The sequence below is a fragment of the Pollachius pollachius genome, assembly GCF_949987615.1.
Source record: "Pollachius pollachius genome assembly, chromosome: 1".
Lineage (NCBI taxonomy): Eukaryota > Metazoa > Chordata > Actinopteri > Gadiformes > Gadidae > Pollachius > Pollachius pollachius.
In genome coordinates, this window is record NC_136934.1 from 49,308,198 (window position 1) to 49,328,480 (window position 20,283).

Sequence of the window (20,283 nt, forward strand, 5' to 3'; positions counted from 1 at the left end):
AAAAAATATACATTAATTATTTTTTCTTTTTTCTTTTATAGCACTCAACCCATTCGCGGTCCTGTTATTATTCTGAGCGTTGTGGGTTTTTTCATTCATTTATATGATAATTAAGGATTATTCTTGGAATCCATGCAAAAACACACAGGCCAACACAACCCCCCCCCCCCCAACCAGCGCTCTATTATGGTCTCTCTTTTCCCCCCCTTTCTCTGCCTTTCTCCCCCTTCCCTCTCTCCCTGAGCAGTGTGGCGAGCGGGTGGCGTTCACACGGGCCAATAGATGTGAGGCCAAGGCGGTGAGCGTGGAACACAGTGTTCCTAGGCTCACTTCCTGTCATTACTGTACCGCCGCAGAGTGCACACAAACGATTGTAAACACACGCACAATTCACACGTCTGTCCTCTCTCTGTCTCTCTCTCTCTGTCCCTCTCATCTGTCTCTCTGCCTCTCTCGTCACTCACTCACTCACTGTCTCTCTCTCTGTCTCGCTCTGTCTCTGACTCGTCTCTCTGTCCCTCTCTCTCTCTCTCTCTCTCTCTCTCTGTCTCTCTCTCTGTCTCTCTCTCTGTCTCCCTTATCTGTCTCTCTCTCTCTCTCTCTGTCTGCCTCATCTGTCTCTCTCTCGTCACTCAATTACTCACTCACTGTCTCTCTTTTGTCTCTCTCTGTCTCTGACTCATCTCTCTGTCTCTCTCTCTCACTTCTCTCTCTCTGTCTCCCTCATCTGTCTCTCTCTCTCTCTCTCATCACTCACTCACTCACTGTCTCTCTCGTCTCTCTCTGTCTCTGACTCATCTCTCTGTCTCTCTCTCCGTCTCTCTCTTCTCTCTCTCCTCTCTCCCTTCTCCTCTCTCCCCCTTTGTAGCTCTCTCTAGCCCTCTTCCTCTATGGTTGTACATTCAGAGGAGCTGTCCTTCAGGTAATTTGTGTTTTGGTTTATTGAAACCCCCACGCTTCGCTCTGAGCTGTTGGGAGTCTGATAATTGCCGCCCTATTTGGAATCGCCGCAAAAATATAATGATAATTATTATTATTACTATTTGCCGACATACATAATTGATCTTTCTTGAGTTTGTTATCGGGCTTACAGTAAACCGTGTCGGTACGATGCTAAGGTGCATCTGTTGCCCTGTGTGAAATTGTGCGCACACACTCACAACTCACTCGCAACTCACTCACACTCACTCATAGCTCACCCACACATAACTCAGTGTGTTGATCTCTTTGTCGTGCCATTGTGCGTCGACTCTCCTGCGGCTCAAGGATAAGCCACGAAATGACAGATGCAGGGCCGGTTCTTATTGAACTATAAATACGGCGGGTTGCTTATACGCGACCCTATGTAAGCAGTGGGGCTGAGGGAGGGCTATGTGAATTATTACGCATAACAATAGGGAGGCACGGAGAGTGAATTTAAATGCAGTGCAAAGCGTGGAAGCCCATTCCCTTTAGATAGCTGAGCGGACACACCAGGGCCCAGCTCTTATCAGTGGGCCGGCAGGGCCCAGATAGACGAGCCTGTTCTGCTGCCTGCTGAGGAGAGCCTTTGTCTCCCCCCCCCCCCCCCCCCCTCCCAGCCAGTGCTGCTGTCATGTTGGTAGTGCCTCGGCCCGGCTACTCCCTCAAATCCCCCGGATGACTGACTGGACTGGACCAGACTGGATTGACTGGCTGATTGACTCACTGACTGACTGATGGACTACGGTTTATCTCATAACTCCTGGGGGATTAAGATAATTCACCTAGGAGCGACACTGTTAGCAGAAATGTACTGTGTTTGTTAGAAGAGTTTTTATTTGTCCCCACGCCATGGTGATTCGTGGATAGTGTGAATGGCGTAATACAATTCCCCTGGTGCAATTGTTTGTAAGGAATTCAATGTCGTTAAAAAATGTTTTATTCAGCCTACAAAGTTTGGTGCCTTCCCAGGTCCAGATTGCCTGATTATGTAACGGTGGACTGATCTTGTGGAGCCTTGGCAAAAGTTGGCCTTGGACTCAGACAGAAAGAAATGCCTCAAAGGCAATACGCCGTTTTCAGTTTTTATCTCAACTCTTGCCCTGGCACTTATTTTGCCGCCGTTCAGGCAGCCAAAAATAACTGAATAAATTTGGGATTTGACATCCTGCATGTGTGGCTAATTATGCCTGCATGGTATTTTAAAAAGTTTTTCCTCCAGAAAATTGTTCTATAATGGCTTTGCGGCATTCTTTTCAAATTGCAAGCACCACTATCCTTCCAGCTCGCGGTGAGGTTACAATATTTGCATACATAGGCATATTGGCCAATGGCCTGTGATAGGTTCTATTTTTGAGCTTAGTATGGGCTTACACTCCCACACCATCAACTCAGATCTAGTCTTGTCTAAACACTAGCATGAGTGTCAACTAAAACGAGTGTTATCTTATTCTAAACGATGCTTCCAAGACAAATGAACCATGTATATAGACTTACGTTTTGGACTGGGTAAGAGGGTCTGCTTTAAGATGGTTGGAGCTGCAGCCTATATTTTTCTTTGAATAATCATTCAATGCAGCCCGCATATCTCCTTCCCCTCCTAATCCCATTATACCATGATCTCAGTGTTTGAAACCTTTTTCTGTCTGAGTCATTTTGAGGCGCTAAAGCCGAGCTGTGACTATCACTGATTACACATCCTCGGCTCAACTTAACTGAAATCCTATCTTTTTTAAAACCCTTTTATTTTGAAGGCGATACAAATTGAATGTGGACTCTCATGGACGTGTGTGGACGTTAAATGCACTGATCCCTCTCGCCATCTCCCTGTAACTCATCCCCCAACGCGGGGGGCGGCAGTAGCTCAGGAGGTAGAGCGGGTTGGCTGGTAACCCCCCAGGTTAGGGTAAGGTGAGCAAGGCACCTTACCCTTACTGCGCCCGACGAGCTAGCTGTTGTCCTCGCATGGCTGACACCGCCGTCGGTGAATGTGTGCATGAATGAGTGAATGTTAGGCAATATAGAGTGAAGTCACGCCCCTTCCGGTAGAGCCCATGGGACCTATGAGAAAAATATGAATGGGTTTCAATGGAGAGAAAGTAATTATCTTCTGGTCCCAGTCTTTATATGCCCTGGATTACACATATGTTGTTTGTGGATTTAAATGATGATTTTTCATGCAAAGAAAACAAAAAGAAATTGTGAAGAAGTTTTTGTGTGAGGCCGCTTTGTGAACGACAGCTCTTCGCTGTTCTCGACGCGAATGATATGCATCACCACCACTCTGGTCCAGACATGGCGATCTCTCTGCTCCACTTCACCGCTTTTTTCCAAGGGGAGGATAAAAGCATCGAAAGAGGTGAAAACCATTATAAGTCGGGGCATGTGGAGAGGTTCAGTTATATCGACGGGGAGATTGTCGGTCTTGTCCACGCCAGTCGCAGGGAGCGTGACGTCACATACGAGAGTAGGTGACGTCATACGTGTAGTCTTTCTCATTGTGTTTTCTCCACAGCCTTTAGCCGAACAACTGCACAATAAACGGTTAAACTCTTGACGTGAAAAATGATAGTTTAAATCGACAAACAACATATGCGTAATACGTACACATATGTTGGGGTGTTTAAAGACTGGGACCAGAAGATAATTACTTTCTCTCCGTTGAAAACCCGTTCGTATTTTTCGATCTCATAGGTCCCGTGGGCTCTACCGGAAAGGGGCGTGACTTCGCCACTCTATAGTAAAGCAAATAAACGCAGGCCATTCAACGTGTCCCTCCGTCTCCACAGCCTGATCGACCGCATGCTCCAGAGGGACCCAAAGGGGCGGGCGTCCCTGGACGAGATCGAGGGCCACGCGTGGCTCCAGGGCGTGGACCCCTCCCCGGCAACCAAGTTCAACACGCCGCTGGTGTCCCACAAGAGCCTGTCGGAGGAGGAGCACAGCGGCATCATCCAGCGCATGGTCCTGGGGGACATCACCGACCGCGAGACCATCGTGGAGTGAGTAGAGGGGGTCGCACTGCCAGACGCACGCCTGCAGACGCACACCGCCAGACGCACGCCTGCAGACGCACAATGCCAGACGCACACCTACAGACGCACTCCTAACAGTCGCACACCTACAGACCAGACATACAGACGCACACTGCCAGACGCACACCTACAGACGCACACCGCCAGACGCACACCGCCAGACGCACGCCTGCAGACGCTCAATGCCAGATGCACAATGCCAGACGCACACCTACAGACGCACACTGCCAGACGCACGCCTACAGATGCACACTGCCAGACGCACGCCTACAGAAGCGCACTGCCAGACGCGTGCCTACAGACACACACTGCCAGACACGTGCCTACAGACGCACACCTACAGACGCACGCTGCCAGACGCACGCTGCCAGACGCACGCTGCCAGACGCACACTGCCAGACGCACGCCTACAGACACACACTACCAGACGCACGCCTACAGACGCACGTCTACAGACGCACGCTGCCAGACGCACGCTTACAGACGCACGCCTACAGACGCACACCTACAGACGCACACCTACAGACGCACACTTACAGACGCACACTTACAGACGCACACTGAAGACGCACACTGCCAGACGCACGCTGCCAGACGCACGCCTACAGACGCACACTTACAGACGCACACTGCAGACGCACACTGCCAGACGCACTCCTAACAGACGCACTCCTAACAGACGCACACCTACAGACCAGACCTACAGACGCACACTGCCAGACGCACACTTACAGACGCACACTGCCAGGCGCACACTTACAGACGCACACAGCCAGACGCACACCTACAGACGCACACTGCCAGACGCACACACTGCCAGACGCACACCTACAGACGCACACTGCCAGACGCGCACTTAAATACGCATTCTTGCAAAAAAACGTATAAGCGCACACCTACAGTCACACAATACGTCAGGCGCACCCACCTACAAACACACACAACTACAAACACACACAACTACAGGCGCACACACCTACATACGCACACATCTACAAACACACACCTATAACAAGCACACACCTACATACGCACCCACCTACAAACACACACAACTACAGGCGCACATACATACGCACACACCTACAAACAAACACCTATAACAAGCACACACCTGCATACACACACCTATAATCACAGAACTACAGTCCGCTACAGTCAACAGTGTTATTCTAGTCACGCACTACATTGCGGCACAACACCCTACACACCCTACACAATGTTAACACAACCCCCTCCAGGCAAACCGTTTTTCCTGCGCACAAAAAACGTATCTCTCTCATTTCTCTGCGATCGCAGCGGAAGTGTTTGGTTTAGCACCACTCAGAACAAGTCGGAGAGAAAAGATATCAAAAGTTTCCCCATAGAACTCTGGTTGCTTTCATTGTACCTTCATCCTCTGGGCGGGTTTCTTGTAGCGTGCTGCAGGGAGCACCCAGGGTGCAGATGAAGCTGGGGGGGGAAACCAACATTTGAGACGCGGCAGAGCTTTGAACACAGTTTGTTGTGCATTTTCTGTGCCTTTTTGTGTCAAGCGTGTGCCTCTACGCACACCCTCAATTGAGCGACAGACTAAATCAGTTTGGCTCCTTACATCCAATTTTCCCCGGAACAGAACACATTGAGAACGGAGAAAGTGTTTTTTCCATTTATGTTGCTGTGTTTTTCTGTGTGTGTCGATGAACTTGTCGTATTCTCACAGGGAGCTGTGAAAATACAACCTGGGTGTGGGTGTGTGTGCGTTGGGGTTGTGTGTTGAGGGTGTATCCTCATCCTCTTGCGATAGAAGGAACTATACTTCACACTGAATCTGAATTGGCAGGCTATTTTAGGCAAGATGGCAGTTTACCATCACCATGGACAATTATTTTCCCCCCTCTCTGCGTTCCTTTTCGGGATTTCTTCATTGTTAATTTATGATTTCTCTTGGCCTTTGGGGGGGTATAGGGTTAGGGCAGTGTCATCAATAGATGGCCTGTAAAGCCCTGTTACTGTGATTAAGGGCTAAACAAAAAGTTGAGTTGAATTGACTGCAGGAACCATAACGTTGTGATCCGATGCTCTGGCTCACAATCCGGCCAGATAGCAGAAGAAGCTCCAATCGCCGCAGAGTTCACTTTCACTAAATGCATTGCACATTTCTCGTTTGCCTCGGCATTAAGAACTGACACGGAACTCTTGTACCCAGCCTGTGTGCGTTTGGCGTTTCCATTGTCTCAGCCAAGCGAAATGGAAGTGGTTAAGGACTGAGGACTGTGCAGACGGCAGATCAATACCCTGACGATTTACGGCCCTCCGGTTGCGTTGTTACTCTTGGCCGTGTGCTCTGCGGTGCCTCGTTGGAATAGATGTGGCTCGTGGAGCGAGTGAACAGCGGTGGCTGTACTTGGGTGGTGTTTTTTTTCTTCTTTTGAAAATGACAGCTTGTATAATTTGTGAGATTGGCTTGGAAGGGAGACTTGGCACACTCGGGGTCTGATCAGCAAAAGCGTTAACCGGCCTCCATTGCAATTCATGCAAACAATTAGCTTAAGCGTTTTATTGAATTCTTTGAAGAAGGCCAACTGTTTTAGTGTATGCATAAGAAATCCTTTGTATAAAAAACCTTTTAGAATTAGGTCCTATATTTATATTTTTGAAGTAGACTTTTGTCCAAGACAATGTCGCGACTAGAACCCAGCCTATATAACTGTTGGACGATTATATCGGCCGATATTGACCTGCCACAGATATATCGGTATCCTGCCGATATAAAAACGTCGGTGTTGACTTATAAATGACCTCTATATAAATCCTCTACTGTGTTGGTTGAACCTCTAAATGATTTGACGGAGCACATCCAAGTACATCCTCCCAAAACCAACCGTTTTACATCATGTTCTGTGTGAAGGTTAGGAGCTCCACCCCATAAAATGAATTAGTTACTTTAGCTCATGATTTTAATGCGATGTCAATGCGGCCCAAAGCATAGCCGGAGGGTGAACAGCAAATCCCAAGGAGATGCCACACCCCCAGGAAGCCACATAATATATTGAATAACGGCCGATATAGCAATATTTTGAATATCTGTATCAGTCATCATTTTCTCTCTAAACCCCAGTGTCGGTTGGGCTCCAGTTATGAGCTCCAGTTATGAGCTCAGTCAGAGAGAATCCCTGCTACTGCCAATGCACAAAAGGGAAGAACTGATGTAATCCTCCCTATGTGTACACCATGTGTTCACAGCTGTGGGTGGTGGTCCAGGGAATTACATTCTTCCTTTGTTGATGTTGTTATTCATATTGTAAAGTAATTACTTAATATTTATCAATATTACCAAGTACAGCCAGCCACAGTGGAATTCTGGGTAATACGTTCCTCCCCACTCAAGATCATATCAAGCTTATTGTTTATGCTTCTGTTTTAGGATGTGGCACCTTATTATGATATGGAGACTACGGAGGGATTGTGCTCGCTTTTTTCCATTTGCATAGAGTAGTAAATGATGTCGTGTCAGGTGTTAAATCTCTTCAGTGACGTAGTGCTGATGCGTGATGTCATTGGTTTTTAATGGAGCTAACACATGTTGGCATGCTAGGATGTGTAAGGATGGCGTGGATCCATAGGTGTCGTGGAGCGCGTTGCTGTAGGAATATGGCCGTTGGAATTGAAACGAAGAAGTAGCGGTGACAGCAGATTAAATGAAATGCGTTGCTTGGATACGGTTGAGATGTGTAATTTGTTCCTATGAGGCTAATCATTTCGTCCAAACAGGCAGCACAATACTGCAAATCAAGTAATAATGTGAATGTGGGAACGAACTAATGTGCTTCATCAGACACGTAGTAATTTATACGTTTTTAGACGAATTGTGGCAAGCACTACTGTCCCATTTTTTTTCCTCCCCTTTATTTATGCATAGATTATTACTTTCCTTGCACACACAAAAGCACGTGGATTATGATGATGTGCAGTTGCTTTACTTATTGGAATTCATATCGTTATTAGTCACAAAAGAAATTCAGTTTAAGTCCTGATACAATTAAGTTGGCAACCCGGGCTATCTCGCTCCCTCTCGCTCTCTCGCTCCGGCCAAGGTAACGCCGACTTTGTCCGCCGCTAATATTGCCATCGTCTCACTTCATCTCTGTAATCCAGTGTGAGCCTGGAGGTCTGAGAAAACCCCTTCTCCTGGGCCACCCAGAGGAACAGTAATCCACGTGTCACGATGCAGCCTGCCTCCCCTGCCCACGCCTTTCACCCCCAGACAGCAGCCGTGCAGTTGAGTGAAACAACACAATCTGAATTGGCAGGTTATTTTAGGCAAGATGGCAGTTCACCATCACCATGGACAATTATTTTTCCCCCACTCTGCGTTCCTTTTCGAGATTTCTTCATTGTTAACATATGGTTTCTCTTGTCCTTTGGGGGGGCTAGGGTGAGGGGGGTGTCATCGATAGACGACCTGTAAAGCCTGCCCCCCCCCCCCCCCCCCCCCTCCCGACAACAGCCGTGCAGTTGAGTGGAACAACACTTTTGTTTCCCGGGCGATTGGCTGAAGCAGCCGCCTGTTGGGCTCTCTGGTTGTTGTAGAACCGTGCCTTGCTACCTCAGTGGCGCCGGGTGTCAGTAGACGTGGTGGCTGTTTGAAGGAAGCGGCCCGTGAACGACGCGCGGCAGTCAGTCACCACATCACCGCGGCCCTCCCTCGGGGACCTCTGAGAGCACAAGCATGTGACCGGGGATGCAGCGTCCTGTTCACACGCTTACTCATGCACAGACAGACAGACCGTACACCATGTGACTCACTCACATACATGTATATATAGATATATATGCACAAATAAAATGACAGACTGACTCACTCAGTGACTGACGTAACTCCCGTCACACGGACCCACGAGTGCTCCGTATTCAGTGTGTGTGTGTGTGTGTGTGTGTGTGTGTGTGTGTGTGTGTGTGTGTGTGTGTGTGTGTGTGTTTGTGTGTGTGTGTGTGTGTGTGTGTGTGTCCCCCACGCAGGGCCCTGGAGACCAACAAGTACAACCACATCACGGCCACCTACTACCTGCTGGCCGAGCGGACCCTCCGGGAGAAACAGGAGAAGGAGGTGCAGACGCGCTCCTCAAGCCCCAGCAACGCCAACAAGGCCCAGTTCAGGTGCACACACACACACACACTCACACGCACACTCGCACTCACACCCAAACTCACACCCACACGCACATCCGCACTCACACACACAATCACACACACACACACGCACACATATACGCAGTCATGCACACAGACAGAAGGTCACACCACCACTCACAAACAGCCGCATGTGAGTACACACACGCGCAAAACGCACACAAATACACTGAAACATGTCACACACACCGATACATGCGCACACACTCACACACCGAAACATGCGCGCGCACACACACACACACACACACACACACACACACACACACACACACACACACACACACACACACCGAAACATGCAAACTCACACCTAAGCATGCACACACACCGAAATATGCACACACACACCTAAACATGCACACACACACACACACACACACACTTGTGTACTCTCTCATGAAAGCAGCTGAATTCTGATGTGCTTGCAGGCCTTGTTCAGCCGAGTCCAGTGCATGCCCTGGTAAAGTCATTTAAAGTGTGTGGTGGAACAGACTCCACAACTATAACTAAACAGAGAGAATTTAGTTTTTCTGCGCAGACTTCTTTACCTTTTAAGGCTGAATCAGACTGCGCGTATTAATAGAAAGAGAAGAGAATCAGATTTGATATATATATTACAGTGGTCTCAGAGGGTCTGAGGGAGTCGCGGTGGGTTGAGCACAACATAGTTGGCCTCCGTCGGCATCACGATGGCCGCTGAGCCAGCCCTTGAAGACGACAACCCCTCAGACCTTAATACCGCCGCTCCCAGCGCCAATAGGCCCCGCCTTCCACCGCTGGACCCTCGGGTTCACGAGGGGACACAATCTCTTTTCACATTTTTATTCAGTTGCCCTTATTAAAAAGCAAAAAGGGGTGGAAATGAGCGGAGATATGGATAAACCAATTACCATTACTGTGCACAGTTGGGGTAGGACAGAACAGCCCAGAGGACAAAGACAAACGCAATCGTGGGAAGAGTTGTTTGTTCAACGTGTTGACACAAATATGTCCTGCTCCTTTCCCCGGGGCCAAACGGGGATGGTGGAGAGAATGTGTGCAGTGAACAGACAGACAAGCAGCACGCACAGAAACACGCATGGACGACGCAGGTTTCTCAGTGCCCCCCCACTCCACTGCCGTGCGTCTCGGTGGCATTTAAAGCGAAAGTAAATGGGGAACTGCATAGAAAGAACACTGGAAGAGGAACTTATTAGTCATAGTGTAAGAGTGTTAGCCTGAGTATGACACATTCCACAGGATGTATTATAGTAATCAGACTTTTTCATACGTTTCCTGCTTGAGTGACATTACTGCAATCAGTATAAATAACCTTTGCATTATAATCTTATAATAAATAATCGTATACATACTTTCCATAATCGTATGCATACTTTACTCAGATTTTATGTCATCATGCTACATCGCTAGAGTAGATCAGGAAATTCGAAACCGATCATTTCCTGAAATAGTTTATTTTTATCGAATCGTGACCCCAAGAATCAAATCATGAGATACCGAAAGAGTCACATGCCCTACAAGACACGGTGTCATGAGCAGATGGCTCGGTGAATTTCAGGAGATTTAATCAGGACTTTAATCAGCGAACACACACAATTTTCCTCGTTCACACGAGAAGAATCCTGTGAATTTCACATGTTCTCCACTTTAGGTGTGATCGCCCCTTAAGCATAAATACAATGTGAAAACTAAAATTGGGAGGAGGAAGGGATTAAATCCTTACAGGATTAAAATGCCCCTGACAGACCAGCTACTAGGCATCGTTGCTACTTGGCATTAGCTTAATAAGTGATCCAAAAATGTTTAATAACCCATTTATATATTTCAAAGAAGTTTGTTCTGGCCCCATCACGTCTCAAACAGCCAAAACCGATGAAGGCATTCCATGAACTCAAGCTCTCTCGGAAGAATGAAATCGCGAGAGCCTTATGAACAACACAACACGCACGAGGCGGCGAGGGCGGGAACGGCGGCCCGGGGCGACAACCGCACACACTGACCTAGCCTAGCAGGGATGGCTAGCACGAGCCTAATTGGGCCGTATGACGTTAGCTGGCGGCTGCAGCGGTGCCAGGGGACCGATGGGCTGGGCCCTGCTGTTTGTTTGGAGATCTTCCGTGTCAACAGAGGGCTCCCACAAGGCTGTGTGCTGAGCTGCGTCATCCACACTGGGCCAGAAGCTCCACTCCACTCACATCATCCACACGCACCTCAGCAAATATTTGTCGTCGTCCTTCTCTTTTTTCAGCTTCTTTGTGTGTTATTTTCATCCGCCTCTGTGTGGATGCCAATGCCATTTGGGTACGGTAAACAAGAGTGGTAACGCGGGGGTTTCCTGTGTTTGGTGTTCAACGCTCGTTACCGGGAGACGAGTCGATGTCAAAGTGAAAGTGGGATTTTTTTTAGATTTTTTTTTTTAGTGTGAGTCACAGGCTCGTAATGCTCGCACCACAGCAAAATCAAGAAGTGTGGAGCGTCACGAGCACTGTTGACCTCATCCATTGACAAAAAAATGAAGGAAGTGCATCATTGTTATAACATATAAGTATCCATCGGTTTCGGTTCACGGCCTCCCCGCTGCCAGTACAACAACAGCAGCAGTGTAGCGGAGTCGTCGCGGTGTTCAGCTCTCACGCCGACTGACGCGACCGCCTGTCTAGAATACACTAACAGGCTTTGACTCTTTGTTGTCCCGCACACCTGATGTGTGGAGGCATTGTATCGCTGGCGCCCTCTGTCCCTGGATAACCGGCTCTGGCACTACTGGAGATGGGTCTCTGTCACTAGAGCTTTACATAGAGGAAGGATCCAGTGTGAAAGCGCACACGCACGCACATGACACGCACACGTACATGCACGCGTACACACACTTGTAAACACGTGTACACAAGCGCGCACACACACACACACACACACACACTCTATCCTTCCTTTCCTCATAGAGTAACATCACATGAAGAGAGATTTCTAAATGGACGGACAAGACTAGATGAACAGGATAGGGACAGATCCACTTGGCTCTACAATCAAACGTCTTGAGATGTTTCGAAGCCAGAATCGTCCGACAATGTATGCAGAAAAGCATTATCTGACAGAACCGTCTATTGAATTACCAGCCTGGCTATTGCCAGACCAAGCTCCATCGTAGATTGCACGTTGGTCTGGGGCGGCTGCGGTCAAGAGGCGTGATCTACGGGTCTAGTTCAAACGACTCTGTACGCCATTGGCTGCTTGCCGTCGCTTCCCTGTCGTCGTTGTGTTAAACCAGCCAATAGCGCGGCAGGGGGATAAGCCAGCTTGGTGATTGGCTCCCGCCGAAACCTATCGGAGGCGGAAAGAAATGCATTGCTCTTCTCCAGACCCTTCCGCAGGGCGAACTCAAAGCGCTCAAACTAAACCCTGTCGTGTCGGCCGGTTCTGCTGCGCAGGCAGTCGTGGCCGAGCCGCGTGGACATGCACCAGGACATCGAGGACAGCCTGGCCACCGCCTCCATGGCAGGCGGGCCCCAGTCCCCAGCCCGCAGCGCCGAGAACCTGCTGAACGGCCACCGCGCCTCCAAACCCCTGGAGCTGGGCCGCAGGGAGGACCTCACCGACTCACCGCAGGTAACAACCCCCTCCCCCCCCCCCCCCCGGGGTCACTGGCATCAGGGGCTCAGGAGGGGGTCTGTGATGTGGCAGCCGCCGAGAGGAGGGGGAGGGGGCTGGAACACAGGGGGGGGTTTAGGATGAGACGCTTGGATGACTTTGCAGGGGGAAAGTTTTTAAATTGGAGCAAAGCTGAATTGCAAACGGCTAAAAACTTTTATTCTCTCGTGTTCTTTCTCTCTGTTGGCCTGTTTCTGTGTCCCTCCTGTCTCTGTCTGTCTGTCTGTCTGTCTGTCTGTCTGTCTGTCTGTCTGTCTGTCTGTCTGTCTGTCTGTCTGTCTGTCTGTCTGTCTGTCTCTCTCTCCCTCCCTCTGTCTCTCTCTCTCTCTCTCTGTCTCTCTCTCTCTCTCTCTCTCTCTCTCTCTCTCTCTCTCTCTCTCTCTCTCTCTCTCTCTCTCTCTCTCTCTCTCTCTCTCTCTCTCTCTCTCTCTCTCTCTCTCTCTCTTCCCCCCCCCCCAGGGTGCGTGTGCGGTCCCACCCTCCTCTGGCCCCGGGTCCCACCGGGCCCCCGTTGTGCCGACTGCCAAGCAGAGGACCTGCCTGTTCAGGTACCACTCCACGGCTTCTACCTGTGGCTCCTGCATCAGACACACAGACAGATAGAGAGAGACACACATAGAGAGACACACACAGAGAGAGACACACACAGACAGAGACACACACAGACAGAGACACACACATAGAGAGACACACACAGAGAGAGACACACACAGACAGAGACACACACATAGAGAGACACACACAGAGAGAGACACACACAGACAGAGACACACACATAGAGAGACACACAGACACGCACAGAGAGAGACACACACAGACAGAGACACACACATAGAGAGAGACACACAGACACACACAGAGAGCGACACACAGACAGAGACACACACATAGAGAGCGACACACAGACAGAGACACACACATAGAGAGACACACACAGACACACACATAGAGAGACACACACAGACAGAGACACACACATAGAGAGAGACACACAGACACACACATAGAGAGCGACACACAGACAGAGACACACACATAGAGAGAGACACACAGACAGAGACACACACATAGAGAGAGACACACAGACACACACATAGAGAGAGACACACACATAGAGAGAGACACACACACAGACACAGAGACATACACAGACACACACAGAGACACAGACACACACATAGAGAGACACAGACACACAGAGAGAGACACACACACACATAGAGAGACACACACAGACACACACATAGAGAGAGAGACACACAGAGACACACACAGACTCACACATAGAGAGAGACACACACAGAGAGAGACACACAAACAGACACACACATAGAGAGAGACACACACAGAGACACACACATAGAGAGAGAGACACACACATAGAGAAAGACACAGGGCTTTAATTTTGGGCTTTTATTTTGTAGTATTGTGCCTTTAGGCAACACGTCGTCCACGCCCCCTCCTGGCAGACAGGTGACCTTGAGCGCAGACGCTTCACCCTGGCTGATTTACGAGCCGTATTAACTCTGTCAAAGTATTGTGCGTGTGAATTATTGACGGCGTAGTACTCCACTATGTACGCGCTGCATTATTGATGTTGGCGCCGAGGTCCTCATTATTGATGAACGGGGGGGGCGACTGTTAACAACGCCAGCGAGCGCGTCGCCCCTCGTGAAAACACACCTAAGAGAAACGCACTCAACTGTAGGGGGGTGACCGTATTTCGATAATGAAACCAGACGAAACGCGCCGCTGAGACGATTTCTTTTTCTTTGCTTTTTTTTATTTTTACATACTTTATTTATGGACATAAGTTGCCCTTAAAAATTAACATTTAAACTTTTTGTTTATTAGCGTTTATGACAAGATGATTGGTCTGCACCCTGTTAATATAACACATCTTGTTCACAACTTCATAAGAACATCGTACATTTTCTTCATTCGACTCAAAACATCGTTATGACCTCGAGCCTCGAGCTAACATCTGACCCCCCCCCTACAGAGTGGAGGAAGACGAGGAAGAGGAGGACGACGCCGACTCCTCCCCCCAGCCCGCGCAGGTGGTCCTGCGCCGCAAGCCGCCCTCCATCACCAACCGCCTCACGTCCCGCAAGAGCGCGCCCGTGCTCAACCAGATCTTCGAGGAGGAGGGCGAGTCCGGCGACGACACGGACGAGGGCCTGCCCCCCAAGCTCAGCCGGCTCAAGATGCACCTGGCGGGCGGCGCCGCCCCGTCATCCGCCGCCAACGCCGCCGCCGCCGCCGCCGCCGTCACCTCCCCCACGGCCTCGTCGCCGCCAGGCTCCGCCCACAAGCGCTACCACCGCCGCAAGAGCCAGGGGCGCGGCTCGTCGTGCTCCAGCTCGGAGACGAGCGACGACGACTCCGAGAGCCACCGCCGGCGGCTGGACAAGGACTCGGGCTTCAGCTACAGCTGGAACCGCCGGGACAGCAGCGAGGGCCCCCCCGGGAGCTCTGGGGGCGGGGGCCAGGGAGGAGGAGGAGGAGGAGGAGGAGGAGGAGGAGGAGGAGGGAGTAGCTCGGGGCAGGGAAAGCCGCCCTCGGAAGGCAACGGCTCGTCCGGGCCCGACCCAGGGAGCCCCCCTGGAGGCGGGGGAGGTGGGGGTAAAGGGCAGAGCAGCCCCTCCAGCTCCTGCAACCGCAGCAGCACCACCACCACCACCACCACCACCCCGCACGCCCCCGCCGCTAGCACCACCAGCGGCCCGACGGCGAACGGGTCGTCGCGGCCGTCGCGCGCGGCGTGCCGCAGCACAGAGCTGGTGGAGAGCCTGAAGCTGATGAGCCTGTGCCTCAGCTCCCAGCTGCAGCACCACCGCGCGGCAGGGGGGGCGCGCACGGGACGGGGCGGAGGAGGAGGAGGAGGAGGAGGAGGAGGAGGAGGAGGAGGAGGCCGCTACATCATAGACCCCCGCGGCGGCGGCGGGAAGCTCCAGGAGAAGCCGAGCTGGAAGATGTGCGTGGGCTCCAACGGCAGCCTGGACACCATCACGCTGCCCACGGGCGGGGGGCCTCCGCCGCCGCCCCGGGCCACGCACGCCCAGCGCAAGACGGCGGCGGGCGGGGGCGCCCGGGACCGCCACGGCCTGAAGAACGGCGTGCTCCAACTACCTCTGTGTGAGAAGACCATCTCGGTCAACATCCAGCGGGGGTCCCGGGACGGTCTGCTGTGTACGACCGTGGCTCCGCCCAGCTGCTGCCAGGTCATCTAAACCCCTCCCACCCCCGTCCTGCCTCACTATCAGTAACACAGTACTCCGACAGGCCCCTGGTCCAACCAAATACCCCATCGGCTCCATGTTGCTCCACTCTCTGGTATTGCTCTTTGTTATGTTCTTTTGTAACGACCTCGACCCCCCCCCCCCCCCAGGTAAACTAAAAGCTATTTTTACACGTCCCATTCCAGAACATTGCAGAGTTCCCCTCCTTTATGCTCCCTGGGTCTCCATATACGATTGATTTATTTTTTCTGGAAAAAATACTCGAGAGAATATGTGTGCCACTGTCCCCGCCCCCGCCTGCCCCAACAACAACAACAACAACAACAACAACAACAACCTTGCTTCGTCGGTTTTCCGGGCGTAGCAGTCACACGACTAAGCAGTTCCTCATTCCTTAGCGACATCACAGCCTGCCTTCCGGCCTCGTCCTCGCTAGTCTCTCAGCATCGCTTTACCTCATTGTTGCTTTGACTTTTTCCATCTTACGGCTTTCCCTAATGGGTATGGATCTATGTGTGTGCGTGTGCGTACATACGAGACGTGTGTGTTGCCCGGACTGTGTTTTTAATGTGTGTGTGTGTGTGTGTTTGCACGCAAGGTTTTTATTTTTCATGACAAAAGTGTTTTTTCGTTCGATTGAAGTCGCTTTTGTGTATTTTGTTCCATCGCTTACGGTCGAGTTTGTATTGTACGGTGTCGGGGTTTCATTTCACGAGGTTCTGGATTTAGATGTGTTTTTTTAAGGGCAAGCACTGTTTTGGAAAGGTTTCCCGAGCCGTGGTTCGGGCGGTCGGACACGTCGCTATTAAGACAAGCACTTACTAAGAAACCCACGGCTGTCCTCAGGCCAGCTGTTGTCTAGTTATAAATGGAGAGGTTTGTGTCATTTTTCTCCAACTGTTGTTTCTCAGACGTTTCCTTCTTACATTTGGACATTCGGATGCCCATAGGTATACTACTGTTAACTGGTTATATCCTTGCGAAAATCAGCCATTGTTCGGAATATGGCCTTGTCGGAAAGAAAAACACCAAGCCAAAGGTTTTCAGGCGTCAACTGTTTTGTTTCGAGTTGACACGTCACGATGTCAAGGACGGCTATGAGTTTGCGTGATGTGTTCTGTTCCTTGTCGGTTTTTTTTAACTGGACAGCTTTAGTTGACACCTTTTTTTTATAGCTTTTTATCTCCCATGGTGCACTGACAATCCGTTTTATGTACTTTGCGTGAGTGTCTCTGGGTTTTGTTTTTAAACTGTACAGAATTAAACGTTGATTGTGTTTTCTTAAAACAAAGTGAAACACACAACCCCCATAGTGAAGTCAATTCTCCTTTTGCCCCCCAAAACCCCCTCGCAGGGGGGACCCTAAGTGCTGCTTTCAAGACGACACACACTTCGAGCGCCAGATGGCGAAAGGGAATGTATGCTTCATCCTTCGGGGTGCATTTTGAATCCTGCTCACTATGGCGGGATACTGTAGCACATTAAACTGTTGTCATGACTACAGACGCGGTGCCCGACGTGATTCACAGAGGGCGCCGTCTCTGTACCATCTTCAGGGGTTGACAGTTTTATTCAGCGCTTCTGATTTGTGTAATTTTAGGCGTTTTTGTAGTATTTTCTTTTCTATTCGCCGCCCGAGATGTACAAAGTATTTGAGCGGTGGTGAGGGATTGCTGGTTTACCCACCGTTAAGTTGATTTGACTTAACTGTGATTAACATTAGGTGAAAATCGCCCCCTTTAAAGAAAAAAGATTCCCATGGAAATAAACGATATGACTACCAATAGATTAATCTTTTGACTTATTACAGCCGTAAGTAAATAATTGTATTAGATTTGAGCCCGTTGCGATGCGCGTTCAAACCCGTTTACGGTTTTGTGTACAAGTTATGTACAACTTTGTGTTGCGATGCTGACCAGACTTGAGACAAGCGTCGATTTTGTTTTAAACTTTTCCTTCTGTTGATGATGTATATATGTTGAATACAAAGGTTTATTTTTCAACTTGGGACTTCTGAGCGATATATATATCTGCTGTTTGAAAAATACTGTGTTTATCTTGGTCCGTTCGTCAGTCGATGCCTATCTGCGTAACATTTATTAACGTGTGTGAGTGTGTGCACGTGCGTGATGCCGTGCACGTGTTCCCCCCCCTGATAATCTCATTAAAAGAATTTGATTAACAAAAAAAACACCTCCTCTATTATAGAAGCTCTTTGGAAACACCGTTTTGAAAGAAGGGCCTTCGAATGATTGACAGAACAAATCACAGGCAGAGCGAACCTGGGGCAGGGAATATGGGAATATCCTTTTAAGGGCATTGGCAATAAGCTATACAGTACGTTGCAGCTATATGTACATAGACATTAACTTTCCTTTCTTTTTTTTTATTGTATATTTCAAAACCGTGCCGGCTCTTAAGTGGCCACAGCGGATTGAGAAGATAAAGAAAGAGAGAAAGCTATCTTATAAAGGTTTTTCGTTGTTTCCGTTTTTATGAGTTGGCGAAACAAGGAAAAGCGTTTTGTAAATAGAATTGTACATTTGGTGCTCTTTTATCTAGAAACGGCAGCGTGGGCCTAGGGCTGCATTAGCTGTACAGTCATATATAGCCTTATTCTAAATAGTACTATGGGTGTCGCCGGAGAAGTGGAGAAAAAAACAAAAAACCGCGGGTGAGGAGAAGAAAAACTAAAGCAGAAAAAAAAGGCAAAACAGAAACAAGGACAGGATTCTGTCCATACCGTTGATTGTCTTGAGCATCGTCCTTCTCAAGCTGTTTCCAGTTAAATGACGTGTGCATGTGTTTCAATGTTTGCCATCATCGCTATCCCCCCCCCCTCCCCCAGAACATAGTTGTGGAGGAGGCAGGAGAGGGCCGGTTCGGATTCACCCACAGAAATAAAGGAACTGGACCAAAACATCACTTTGCTGTCTAAAAACGGAAAGCTAAAGATTACAAGAAAAAAATTTGAAAAGACAGAATTATTCAGTGTATTATTCTGTAGTGGATACCTGTTGTCAAACGTTACATATAGCTATGGTAATCTTCAAAATAAAATGTGGAAAACTCTCTCATAATACCGTGTGTTGCCTTTTTCTTTGCAGCAGTCGCGAAAGTGGATGCATCGTGATTCGTGACATTTGGTAGGCATAGTTAGCGCCACATTCTTACAATTTTAGTTATTACAATATCCTAACATCAAAGGAGCAGTAGACAGGATTTGGAGGAAACTCAACTAACTGAAAAAATGAACCAACGATGCCTGTGTAGACTAGCGCAGTCAGGCAGAGGATGGCAACCAGATTTTCCTAATTGGTAGCTACAAAACTATCCCTGATTTGTTATCCGGTTGTCTTTTTGGCCAGTGGGTTGAGAAATCTTTGAACGCCTGCTTCACTGTCAAAAAGCTCTCACAGAATGAGGTTATTTTTGCAGAGCTTTGGATTTACACATAGCTGCTCGAATATTATGAGTAGTTATTCTATTTTTTTTATAGAAATAATTGCCTACAGCTCCCTTAGGTTTAGCTCCAGAGGTATTTATGACCATCAGGAATTGTCTTTAGAGTTTGCTCATTAACAAAATTAAATGATATAACAACTTGACCCTTTACTTCCTAAAATGGTGCACGTGTGAAATCAAGCCTCACTCTGAATGTCCGTCTTTCTTGACATGGTGACCTTTGCGTCGACCCTGCTTCCATCTACCCTGGTGGCAGGGGGTCTGTACCAGGGACCAACGTTCACCAAACCCTGCCCGCCGCGCTGACAGAAGGTCCTGCGGTGATCCACGAGCTACCTGAAACCAGAGAGGTTGACCTCCTTCACTGAACACGGCACGCTCACATGTCAATCTCATGCCACCAGCCCACCTCAAATTTCTCCTAACCGCGCGAGCGCACACACCACACACCACACACACACACACACACACACACACACACACACACACACACACCAGGGAAAGAGGAAAGTCCCGAATGCCACTGACCTAAGCCTGAAGTGTGACATGAAACATAATGACTTTACGATGGATTCCTGTGATTCTGGGTACAGCACAACGCGCTTCACGAAACAACTTCACAGTGTTGTATAGGAGAGATTTGAGGGATGTGAATTGAGAGCGGTGGCGAGCAAGTTCCTCCATTATAGTGACGTGTTGTGTTCGCACGCTGATCATAGACAGGCAAGATGGATTCCCTGTACCAAGGAAGATGGCTC

General features: G+C 49.3%; 1 protein-coding gene across 1 annotated transcript in view; it reads left to right on the top strand.

Moving 5' to 3' along the window:
* Nucleotides 1–19,140, top strand: part of snrka (SNF related kinase a) — a 44,523-nt gene extending 25,383 nt beyond the window's left edge. The window contains exons 4-8 of the mRNA XM_079748577.1: nucleotides 3,750–3,962; nucleotides 8,997–9,134; nucleotides 12,599–12,776; nucleotides 13,278–13,366; nucleotides 14,821–19,140. Coding sequence (XP_079604703.1) covers nucleotides 3,750–3,962; nucleotides 8,997–9,134; nucleotides 12,599–12,776; nucleotides 13,278–13,366; nucleotides 14,821–16,051 — 1,849 coding nt within the window. The 3' untranslated portion in view covers nucleotides 16,052–19,140. The remainder of the gene's footprint in view (nucleotides 1–3,749; nucleotides 3,963–8,996; nucleotides 9,135–12,598; nucleotides 12,777–13,277; nucleotides 13,367–14,820) is intronic.
* The last annotated feature ends 1,143 nt before the right edge of the window (nucleotides 19,141–20,283 follow it).